The following is a 12,351-nucleotide window of genomic DNA, read 5'->3' as shown; positions in this document are numbered from 1 at the left end:
CCTCCCACCCTGTACAGCTGATGTGTGCTAATAAAAGCAAGTACCTTTGGGCTGTGTATAGGTCTATATGAAACATAGATGTTTTATTTAGACTTATATTCCAACCCTGAGATTTTGTATATACTAATATTCCCAAATCCTTAAAAAATCCAAACTCTCTTTTTTATTGTTTCCTTTTTTATTATTTTTTTATCTATTGTCAAAGTGATGTACAGAGAGGTTACAGTTTCATACATTAGGCTTTGGGTACATTTCTTGTACTGTGGTTTTGATGAAGGAAAGAAGAAACCTGATACTTTGAGAATCTCACAGGCATCACTGCTTTTCACTGTTGCTTTTTGCTCCCCAAATCCTAGACCATCGTGTATTGAAAGTTGTATTTCTCCCTTATTTGTAGCTCCATTAACAGCCATATTGCCACCTCTTTAGGTGTATAGATAGCTGTCTGTGTTGTGCAATACTGGGTTTTTTTCCTTTTCTTCTGCCTTGCCATCCTGACTGTGACTATACACATAAGCTCATTTTGCATCCCAAGTGGGTAGGCATTTGCTGAATAAATAAAAGTCATGGTTTTACTATAGGTTTGCATCGTATGTTATTGACAAGAATTGTCAGCTTGTCCCTTCTTAGTATTTTGCACTCTTGAGTAGTGTCCCTGCAACCCAGAAAAGCAGTGCCAGCTGTAACAGCCTCAGAAGGCTCACCTTGCTCAGAGAGGCATTCAAGAGCTTCTCAGCTCCAGTGTCTCTGGCCATGGCCTACACTGCTCCCTTTCTTCCATGTGCTCATGATCATGTGTGAACAAAACCTGTGATACAAGTGGATCAGGAATATCTGTGATTTGGTAGCCCAGATAGGCTGAGAAGTTATCTTGCTTATACTAGCTCTTAAGATTAAAAAACAACAGAACTTGCATAGGATTCTAAAGGATAAATGGAAAGCAAACTGAGTTGGGATAATTAATGAGCTAGAGTTAAGTGCTGTGATTTAAAATTTTTTTCATTATGTACTGAACACAGTTTTTAATTTTTTATTTTTAGTTTAACTTTTTTCTTTCATCTCTTAATTTTCTGTACCTTGTGTCTTGTATGTAAGATTATTTGAGAGGGGCTTGAGATTTAGCTCAGTGGAAGACCACCTGCCTGACAAGTGCAAGGCAAGTTTGCTCCTCAGCTCTGGAAAATAGAAAAGCTTAAAGAGGGCTGGGAATATGGCCTAGTGGTAAAGTGCTCGCCTCGTATATGTGAAGCCCTGGGTTCGATTCCTCAGCACCACATATATAAAGCCGGAAGTGGCACTGTGGCTCAAGTGGTAGAGTGCTTGCCTTGAGCAGAAAGAAGCCAGGGACAGTGCTCAGGCCCTGAGTTCAAGCCCCAGGACTGGCAGAAAAAGAAAAGAAAAAATAAAAAAGCTCAAAGATTATTGACCAGGGGAAGGGAAAGGGAATCACAGACATAGCAGGTCAAAGGACAACCTAATATAACAATGATACTCACTTAACAATAGGTTGGATATCAATTTTACAACTTGGGTGGGAGGGGAATAGCCAGGAGGTAATCAGGAGAAAATGAAGGATGGCCTAACATTGTTTAAAAAGAAATGTAATCATTATCTTACTTATGTAACTGTAATTCCCCCTGCTCATCACCTCTTCAGTGAAGATAAAAATTAATTTAAAAAAAGAAATTGGAGTTTCTGTAACTCTATTCCCAGTCTAGATTAGCAGCACTGGGGTATGTGGCTTTTAGTTCCCAAGTAGAAGATGGTTATAAACTGTAGCCTAGCTTCTTCAGATAGCTTGAATGTAGGTGGGGGCCGTAGCATATCTGGAATTTGTAGCTTTCCCAGATATGGAAGGGTGGCTAGCACCTGGTTTCCTACTCTTTGTATGGCCTGTAAAGACTCTTGGATTTTAAGACCTGTCTGTTTGTGATTATTTTTTTTTCTGGAAAATGATTTTACACTGAGAAATAGGTGGTTTTTCTACTCAAACTAAATCCTTACAGGTATCTTGACTTGACTGTGTTAAACCTTTCTGTCTTGTTTTTTCATTGCCTTGTTGATATTCTGTAGATGTCAGATGATCACACAATTTCCTAATAGTGTACATTTATTCTTCTTCCTCAAATTGCCTTTTACCTTCCCACTTCTCTCCCTATTTATCCAGTGTTATTTTTGTTCATAGTTTCTTTGATATGCAGCATAATTGGGAGTTGTAAAATGTGTACCTAGTGAGTGAGTGACTGAAAAAGAAAAGATGTGTGGAATAGTTTTAGCCAAATGATCAACTCTAACAAAAATTTTCAGGCTTCTGAAACTCATGTGATTTTCAGTTGAAGTCGCATTTAATTGGGGGTCTAAGGTTTTCTTTTTTTCATATAATTTCATATAATTTGTGATTTTTGTTTTCTAGCATAGAGGGCTGGAATGAGTGCTTTCCTAGCATGCATGAAGCCCTGGGTTTGATTCCTTAGCACCACATAAACAGAAAAGGCCTGAAGTGGTGCTATGGCTCAAGTGGTAGAGTGCTAGCCTTGAGCAAAAAGAAGCCAGAGACAGTGCTGAGGCCCTGAGTTCAAGCTTCAGGATTGGCAAAAAAAAGAAAAACTTTTATGTGAGTTGAGTGCTATTCCTGGTACTTGATATTATTAAGTCCCTTAAAACATGGATGTGTTTATAACCTTTGCCAGCTTTTACCTTAAGGAACAGAAAGTATGTATGAAAACACAATGGAAGAGGGCAGTTGTGTGATACCTCATAACACTGGGTGGTGGCATCCAAGTGTGTGTTGTTAAGTTTTCTTAATGATTAAGTATTTTCTTTCAATTTGTTAGAAAATGTGTAATGGGAAACTGATTCTGTTCTGCAATGCTTGTCACTTTATCTCCGCCATCTTTTTCTGCTGTGTAAAATCAATAATTCTGTGGAATATGTTAGCTAACTCAAAGTGTTTTATCTCATTTCATTCAGTTCCTGTCATTCCGTGGTGTAAGAGTGGAGAAAGCACCTCTGGTCTACAGGGTTTGTTTTTTGCCAGTCCTGGGCCTTGAACTCAGGGCCTGAGTACTATCCCTGGCTTCCTTTTTGCTCAAAGGTAGAACTCTGCTACTTGAGCCACAGCACCACTTCTGGCCATTTTCTATATATGTGGTGCTGATGAATTGAACCCAGGGCTTCATGTATATGAGGCAAACACTCTTGCCACTAGGTTATGTCCTCAGCCCTGGTTTACAGTTTTAAGAGCATGGTTCTGTAGTCACCATCTAGAGTTGGAGCCTCAGATCTGCCATTTTATAATTTTGAGACCTTGGACAAGTCTTAGCTTCTCTGAGCCTGATTTGGTGACCTGAAAATGGGAATTTAAAAGTAATTTGGGGAAGGTTCATTGGATTAATACTTGTGCTGAAGAATTTTGTGATAATGGTTGCATAACATAATGGTGTTAACACTGCTATTTCTTGTCAGAAGCAAAGCATATCATCACAGGCCAAGATGCTGAGTGAGACATTGTAGATTGATTTGATATGTATTCTGTTTTATCAGTAATGTTCATGTCCACATGAAATTGCCATTATGTAGTCTTCAAAATTCCTACTTTCTGAATTGCTAGAGCCAAAAGACTTGGCTTTTTAAATAGCTGAAAGGGATGGAGTCAAGCAAAAAAACCAAAACCTTAAGTAACAAATGGGAAGTGGGCCAAAATATTGGAGAGCCATTCCAAGTACACAATTATAGCATGTGAAGTGTTTTATTTGCTGCTAGCTTTAAAGTTGGTGTAAACCTGATAGGAGAAATGATAGATGCCCGGCTCATTCTCAGAGCTATATTGTAAAATTATGTTGCTGGAGCCCCTCTTTTTTTCATCATTGTCAGCACAAATCCTTGTTTATTAAAGATTTAGCTTGAAGGAAATTTTAATTAATTACAGGTGCAGTAAGTCCTGCCTGGGAAGCTGCCGCGCTGTGTTTACAGTGAATGGCCTTCATGTGCCTGTGCTTCCCCGCTCTCCCCGCTGCCTGACAGTGTGATTTATGGCTGTTGTTTTCTACCAGTCCACTGTTTGCCCTCTAGGAGGGATTGGTCTCCTGAGCCTCCATAATAACAGCAGCACTTCCACAGACATCTTTTAATGACAACGGCACTGCATTCAGTAAGTCAGGCTAATTGCAGATGTACCCTATTAATTGCAAAAACTAGGAGAGGTTACATATTTTACAAGCTTTTAATTTGAAACCGCCCGAGATGATTTGTCTTAAGTGTTTGGATAGAGACGTCCATAATATTCAACATTTCACCATTATTGCAACTCTAGTCCAGTCCATTATAGAATTTGGAGATTGAATCAGGTAAAAACAGTCTTAGCTGTGTCTTTACCCTTTGGCCAAATAGAGATTATATTTTCAATAGGGACATTTGAAACAACTTTTTTGATTATTTTTTCTATAAAAGCATCTTCTTAAGTTTTGTTAATTGTAATATGCCTTTCTGAATATAATAGGAATTTTGTATCTAAGGCTAACACTGCAGAGTATCCCAAATAAACATTAATCCTTCCACAATCAAAAGAAGCTGCACATTGCTTCAGTAGCATACATTTAAAAAAACCACTAGCATCTTATCTGTTCAACTGTAGTAAAGCTTCAGGCTCCTCCAAATGATGTCCAGAACTGGCCAGAGGCTCATGGGATGGCCATGGTGGAATCTGCGTCCAGCAGACAGGAGTCCTGGGGCTCATGAGCAGTGGGCCCACACTTGCAGGGTTTGTTGTGCATAGTGGACATTCTATAAAGGTGAGTGGTAATTTCACTCCTGCTCTGTTTCAAGCTCTGGACAGCTGTAGTTGTTTTCTGTGCATATACAGCTGTGTGTGCAGTGGCCTTGGCCATGGAGTATTCCCATGGCTGGGTGTGTACTGTCGCCTCATGCCCCACCTGCTGTCATGGCTTCTGGCAACCCCTGCCCTCCTGTTGGGAAAGCCAGCCATAGCCTCAGCAGGGCACTGACTGCCCAGAATCCATATGGGAGATTTTAGGGTTTTCTTTTGTTGCTGTTTTCCTTTTTTTTTTTTTTTTTTGGTGCTGTGGGACAAACACTGGGCTTCATGCTTGAGCTAGCTCCCAGCCCTTGGTAGGAAATGTAGGTGTAGGGAAAGTGTGGAGTCAGCTGTGGTGTCTCACAGTGTGGCCCACCTGAAGGAGGCTGGGATTGGGGGGCTTTTTCTTTCAACAGTGCTCTGCTCTGGCCTCTGAATATAGCAGTGTAGTTGTGGGGTGGGGGTGGGGGGGCTGCAACAGGCCAGTCCTGGGTGAGTCTGTTGGTGTGTTTGCAAGGCTGTGGACCCTAAAGTATTAGCTGCTGCATTGTTCTAAAGTTAGGCCAAGAATTAGGGAAAGTAGGGTAGTAGCCTTGAATTTGATAGTGTATGGAGGTTAAACTTTATGAATGGGAAGGTGGTAAAAGAGTAGTGGTAGTCACAATAGTAGTAGTAGTAACAAATACCAAGCATTGTAGTGAATCTATAAAGCAGTTTTATGTAAAAATCTACTGCGACACTTCAGAAGACAATTTCCCCTTTTATTTTCTTCTCCAAAATTTTCTCAACTAGGCGCTAGTGGCTCATGCCTATACTTCTTGCTACTTAGGAGATGAATATTAGGGAAACTATGTGTTGTGAGTCCAGTGGGGCAAAAGTTCATAGCTGGTGCAGCAGTGCATACCTGTCATTGCAACTAGATGGGAAGCTGAGATCAGGAGGATCCCAGTTACTGAGTTTGAGACCCTCATCTCAACAGAATAAACTTGGTATGTTGATGTGTCCCTGTCATCCCAGGTACACTGGACATGTAAATAGGATGGAGATCCAGACTCACTCAGGCAAATAGTGAGACTCGATCCTAAAAATAACAGCAACAAAAAAGGGCAGAGAGAGATGTGTGGCTCAAGTTACAGAGCATATCTGCCTGGCAAGCACAGTGCCCTGAGTTCAAACCCCAGTACCGGGTTGGGGCGGGGGGGGGAAGTCTCATCTCTTTGTTGCTTTGTATTCTCTTCTACTATGTTAGATAGATAGATAGTGTGTGTGTGTGAATGTGCGTGCATGTGTGTATATACATATATTCAGTTTTGAGATAAGATCATTTGTCTTGTTGGCCATGAACTAAAAATCTTCCTGCCTCACCCTTCTATTTAAATATCTGGCTTAAAAAAGTACTTAGAAAAGAAAAAGTACTTAGTTCTTTAAGATGATATTAATCAAACCATTTTAGAAGATTTTGACTTCTGTATAATTATGTCAGGTGTTGTAATTATATACTGTTAGCAGGCTTTTTATTATTTAGCTGTTCGTATATTCCTATGGTAGGCCTTAGATTTACATATTGCTAGATATTATCTATATGGTAATGACTCATTACGGTAATGGCTCTAGTTTGGAAGTTACATGTTCCTCTTTTAGCTGTGAAAACCAGGTTTTGCTGGCCTTACAACAGTGATCTGAAATGTATTCTGTCTTCTGTGTCTGGTGAGAGTTTTAACTAGGTCTATTTCTGTGGTGTCATGATACCCTTAGGGTTTAGTAGCCTTCAAGTAGGCTTGAATTCATGGCCTGGATGCGGTCACTTAGACTTTTTCACTCAAGGCTGGTGCTCTACCATTTGAGCTATAGCTCTACTTTGGGCTTTTTTGGTGGTGAACTGGAGATTAGTGTCACAGACTTTCATGCCTGGGCTGGCTTTGAAACACAGTCTTCAAGTTGAAGCTTCCTGAGTAGCTTGGATTACAGGAATGAGCCACCTGTGCCTGGCTGGTAATTTCTTTGTCTAACTATGTGAGATACTCTGTGAAATTTTCACATTTTCAGGCACATAGCATTAGTGTTTCTGTATTCTCTCCTTCAGTTGAGTAAGTATCTGAAGCTAAGTGAATGTCTTAGAGTTGACTTTTTTGAGGTTTGTTTTTAAAGTTACCATTTTCTTTTTATCATTCATTTATTTGCTTATTCATTTGCTATGTCAATCCTACCAATTTTCTTCTTTATGATTCATTAATTTTGGTGTTTGTCTAGGAGATTCAAAGTCCGTATCTGACACTTTTGCTCATTGGCAGGTTGCCTCCCACTGAGCACTGAGCCATGCTCCAACCCCAACTTAGTTGACTTTAGTCTTGCTTTGTGAGAGAGGCTTTGGCCACATCTCCAGGTAGGCCCAGGGATGTCCTCAGTCCAGCCAGCTCTCAGAGGTTTGCTTTGTGTTTGTTACAGTATAGGCAAAGGCTCCTCTTCAAAATACAAAGTATCACTCTTCTTATCCATTTTTGTTTTTCTGATACTTATTTGCCAGCTAATCCTTTCCCTTGTTTAAAGCATTTCCTGGCTGTCTTTGATAATTCCTCTGGTTCACCTCTGTGCCAGTATGGTTTCTTCAAACTCAAGTCTAGATTTTTGTCTTCCTTACCTGGTGGACAGTGTTTTCTCTCTCAGTATCATGTGTCTGATGTGTGTCTGATGTGATGTCTGATGTGTGTCTGAAGTGTGCTGCCTTAATTTCTTTTTATCATGTTTTATGGAGCTTGCATTTTCCTCTATAGTAGTATCATAGCTGCCTTTCTTTCCTGCTTTCTACATGGAAGTAGCAGCTATTAATCAGTAACTCAACCAGGCTTTAGTTTTACAAATGTACTATAACAATTTTTTTTCTCACCATTAAGTATCCAACAGTATTTATTATCCTTGGATAGGGTAAAGTTTTTATCTTCCCCTAATTTTACTCCAAGTTCTATTAAGCCAGATAGCTGTTATAGAAACACTTGAAAATATATCCCCTTAATATACTTTAGACACTTTCCTAACCGTTTTATTGTTATTTAAAAGTGTTAAGTATTTAGACTTCATTACTACGTTTTAGTGATTAAGAAAATGGTGTGTCTATTGCATATACATTTCCCTTTTCAGAGTTTTCTTTTGTAATACAGTAAGAGGCAATTCAGCCTTCACTTCAGAGTTTCAGCTATGCCTTCAGCTTGTTTTTCTATCCCAGAATCCTCCTCTCCACTGCCCACCAACTACATGGCCTGGTATATTGGTTACCAAATCCAGGCCATAATCTCCAGGTGTAAAATAGGGGGTCAGTGGCGGTCATACTGTCTATCCTTGGTCTAAATTTTGCTGTTAGCATACTGTTTGTGATGAGTGCAAGATGGGGGCACTGCTGCCCTGAATCTTCTTCAGACCACCCCATCCGTACTGGGCACACTGTAGCCAACCTCTAGCTGCTTAGTTTTGGAACCTTTGCCTAAGTGAAGCCTGTATGTCAAGCCCAGATGCTGCGTCTGTAGCCATACATTTCTGAAAGTGCTTTACATTCTCATGATTGAAGTAGTGTCCTTTTAAATCATGCTTACTTATTTAAAATTGACTTTCCTATTTTCTTGTGCTTTTAGGAGAAGCTAGTTCGAGATATTGCTCATTGCCATGGAATTTTGATCACTTCTTACTCCTACATTCGACTGATGCAAGATGCCATTAGCAGGTATGACTGGCACTATGTGATCTTAGATGAAGGACACAAAATTCGAAACCCAAATGCTGCTGTCACCCTCGCTTGCAAACAGGTATGACCTCTCATAACTGGGGCATTTCCAGGTGTATAGTATGTAGTTTAGAATCAGTTATCTGCTTTTTATAGAACACTTATTGTATCTTACCTTCTTTATGCTTACCCTTAATCCTGTTTTTAAATTTTTGACTGTTCAAATTACTTAATGTCTCCTATAAGGGTGAATTGCAAGAATGTAATCAAATCTATCTCTAATCCCTAATAAACAGTAAATAATTTAAAAAATTTCTCCAGATTTTCATCAAGATGTAGCTAAAAGGATTATAATTACATAAAATGTCTGTGTTTTTTAGTGGGCCAAAATGCTATGAGAGCTAAAATAACCAGTAAACGTGTTGAATAACAATATTGTGTGGGAGTGTCATCTGTTAAGGTCATCTGTTAAAAGGTGAATTGAATTTAAAGATATTTTATTTCCCCAAACAGTTCCGTACACCCCATCGGATCATTCTGTCTGGCTCACCGATGCAGAATAACCTCCGAGAGTTGTGGTCGCTCTTCGACTTTGTCTTCCCAGGAAAGCTGGGCACGCTGCCTGTGTTCATGGAGCAGTTCTCCGTTCCCATCACTATGGGAGGATATTCTAACGCTTCTCCTGTCCAGGTAACGTGGTTGCCAGTAACACCTTGGCATGTCAGTATTGAGAATGCTCCTACTGAACATTATTCTCATTCAGAATATTAAATTAGATTTTCATAAAATCAGGAAATTATTTCTGCTTGATAAATATTTTTCTAGATTAAAAAGTGATTTTCTCTTTAAAAAAAATACTTCATAGGGCTGAGAATGTGTTAGTGGTAGAGTACTTGCCTTGCATGCAATGAAGCCCTGGGTTCACTTCCTCAGCATAGACAGAAAAAGCCACAAGTGGTGCTGTGGCTCAAGAGGTAAAGTGCTAGACTTTAGCAAAAAGAAGCCAGGGACAGTGCTCAGGCCCTGAGTCCCAAGTCCCAGGACTGGGCAAAAAAACTAAAAACCAAAACCAAACAAACAAAAACACTACATAAAGTATTCACTTGGTGGGAATCCCTAAAATAAAACCCTTTGCATGACAGAAAAGAAACAGTTTTGGTGTTGGTCCTTGTTTGGATATTTCTGTTAGGCAAGAGTTTTTTTTTTAATGATGTCACAGGAGCAGTAAGGTCTCATGGAAAAGAACATTTCTGTTCTCAACAGCATATAATTTTTTTAATTAGAGTTTTTCTTTATTAAAAAAATTAAGTAGTACAAAAGGGTTTTACTTAAATATGTCGATGTGCAGTGTTGGACAGCATGTAATTTAGTATGTTGGAAAGTGGATTTAAAAAAAAAACCTTTTTCTTTTGTCCTTTTTGGTGTCAGGGATTAAACCCAGGACATTATGCTTGCTAGGCAAGCATTTTGCCACTGAGCTATATATATCCCAGCCGAAGTGCAGCTTTTTAAAAATCACATTATAACAGCACATAACTTGAAACTTATGCTATTTCTATAACTTTCCATTTAATCTTTATACACTGCAGTTGATCTAGGTAACTAAAACTGCAGAAAGCAAAACTATGTAAGGGGAGACCACTGTATTTGGGGGTTTTCCCTATCTAGATGGAAAGGTCTTGGGAGCAGGGTGTTGCTTTGATTTGCTTCTTTATGTTTAAGCTATGGAGGCCCTATGCTGTTAAATCCTAAGAAGATTCTCTACCCACAGATAATTATTCTATCAGTCTATAGCAAACATGATGAGAGGCAACTGGCAGCTAGAAGCTTCTCTTGAAATTTCCAGCCTAGTGAGAGGGGCAAGCAAGTGGGAAACTGGTAAATGGCTTCAGAATAGGGTGACAAGGACTGTAACCAGGGGAGATATTCACACCAGAGCTCATGGGGTCACGAAAGGCCTTGTGATGAGATATCTAAGCCAGAACTGATGTGCTGAGAAGGATGAGGGTAGAGAACTACAGCTTACAGTAGTGGCTGTTCCCTGGATTCTGATTTCAGAACTAAAAAGAACCATTTGTTAAAAGAAGATTCGTTAAACCTTCCCATATTGAGATTCTTTCTGTGTTTTGATGGCTTGGAGGTGGTCACTCTTCTCTGACAGAGGCAGAGATGGGTATGGTATCCTCCCCCTTGGGAGAGCATGGGTGCTCTCAGCAAGGAATCTGGGTTCCACACACCAAGGAATTGGGAGTGAATAAGAGAAATATAGTTGGTTCCCTGCTTATAGAGGCCAGACCCGAGAGCCTAGCAAGAATTAAACATAAGTACATCTTGGGTCCACACTGGAAGGAGCAGGAGCTGGGAGATGGCCACTGCCCAGGCCCTGGTTTAGTTTACCATTGTCCTCAGCCAGCATTGGACAGGTGTGGGCAGAGGAGGGGATGTGGAAAACATCAAAAGGACTATAGTATGTTGCTAAATTGTGGTATGTAATTGTCTCTGAATCACTGACTGTATGTACTTCATCACCATCTTAAAGGTAATTTTTATCAATATCCAAATAAGACATTTAAGGAGCCATATAATGTAAGGAAAGTTGTTGCTTTTATCTGTCATCCCAGCTGTATATACTAGCTTATCACACTTCTGCACACATAGGTTCATACATAGGTACAAGTTTGAAAGGAGTTTTTGTTTTTGTAGACAGGATCTCAATGTATAACCTAAGCTAATGTGAAACTCTTTATTGTAGGTTCTTTTATAATGTTCTTTTTTATATGCTAACTTTTTTTTTTCTGATGGTACTAGGGATTGAACTATAGTTCTTAGGTTTATTAGGCAAATTATCTACCATTTGAGCTATCCCTCAGCCTTTTGATTCAAGTTTGTTGTTGTTTTATCTTTTTCCCCAAATTGAGTGATGTTTTTTGATTTGGCCAGCCTTGAATTGTGATTTTTCTACCTCTGCCTCATGTCTGGCTAGGTTTACAGGTGTTTTCTACCACGTGCAGGTTATTTTTGAGATAGGATCTCACCAGCTTTTGCCTGGAATGGCCTCAAATCATGATCCTCCTGTCTTTGCCTCCCAGGGAGCTGGGATTATCTCTGCCTGGTAAACATGTCAATTTTTTTTTAAATTTGAAATTTTCTGTGTATCTTATAGCTTAAATTATCATTCACTTTAGAGCTGACTTTTTTACATTTAAATTTTGTTTGGATTTTTTTTCTCTTGTTCTATGAAACACTAATTTACTAAGTTGTTAAGGTCATTTAGATTATTGAGGGGATTATCAATAATGTATTGAAGTCTTTGCTTTAAGTGAATTGTGGAGGGAATGGTTTTTTTCCTTTGTCTTTCTGCTTGCAGTTAATACCCCTCTTCTGTGTGTGTCCATTATGGAGCCATATGCTCCACTTTAGCCTGAGTAGCCTTTCATTTCTGAGCGTATAGAGCTCCTCTTGAACTTATCTCGGTGTCTCCAGTGGGCAGTAATCTCTGCTTATTAGCTGGTGGCTCCCATGGCTACCACTTCCCCCACACTTGGCTTTTGATCTTCAGTCTTGCAGATTTGCAGTCCTTTGTAGCTTTTGGAGAATGCAAGATTATGAAGAGAGATTTGTTTCAGAGTGTTTTTTTTCCCCCTCGAGGGTAGTGAAAACCAAACAAATCTCTACTTTAGGGTCTAACTATGTAATAATTAAAGCAAGTATAGAAAAGGAATGGGGTACAGAATTACTGAGTTTTCTTCTGTTGTATATTTTAGTTAATGAGATTTAATTTTTTTCACTGATGATGCTATTATGAAAGTATTATTCTGAGTGTATA

At 39.4% G+C, this 12,351-nt stretch overlaps 1 protein-coding gene across 3 annotated transcripts in view; it reads left to right on the top strand.

Moving 5' to 3' along the window:
* Ercc6 (ERCC excision repair 6, chromatin remodeling factor) overlaps positions 1-12,351 on the top strand; it is an 83,650-nt gene that overhangs the window by 46,185 nt on the left and 25,114 nt on the right. For all 3 annotated transcript variants that reach the window (XM_048339223.1, XM_048339225.1, XM_048339224.1), the window contains exons 9-10: positions 8,437-8,607; positions 9,039-9,215. In XM_048339223.1, coding sequence (XP_048195180.1) covers positions 8,437-8,607; positions 9,039-9,215 — 348 coding nt within the window. The remainder of the gene's footprint in view (positions 1-8,436; positions 8,608-9,038; positions 9,216-12,351) is intronic.

This window comes from Perognathus longimembris, chromosome 2 (assembly GCF_023159225.1).
Source record: "Perognathus longimembris pacificus isolate PPM17 chromosome 2, ASM2315922v1, whole genome shotgun sequence".
NCBI lineage: Eukaryota > Metazoa > Chordata > Mammalia > Rodentia > Heteromyidae > Perognathus > Perognathus longimembris.
Note: the sequence above shows the minus strand (reverse complement) of the source record. Positions and strands in the feature narration are given on the sequence as shown.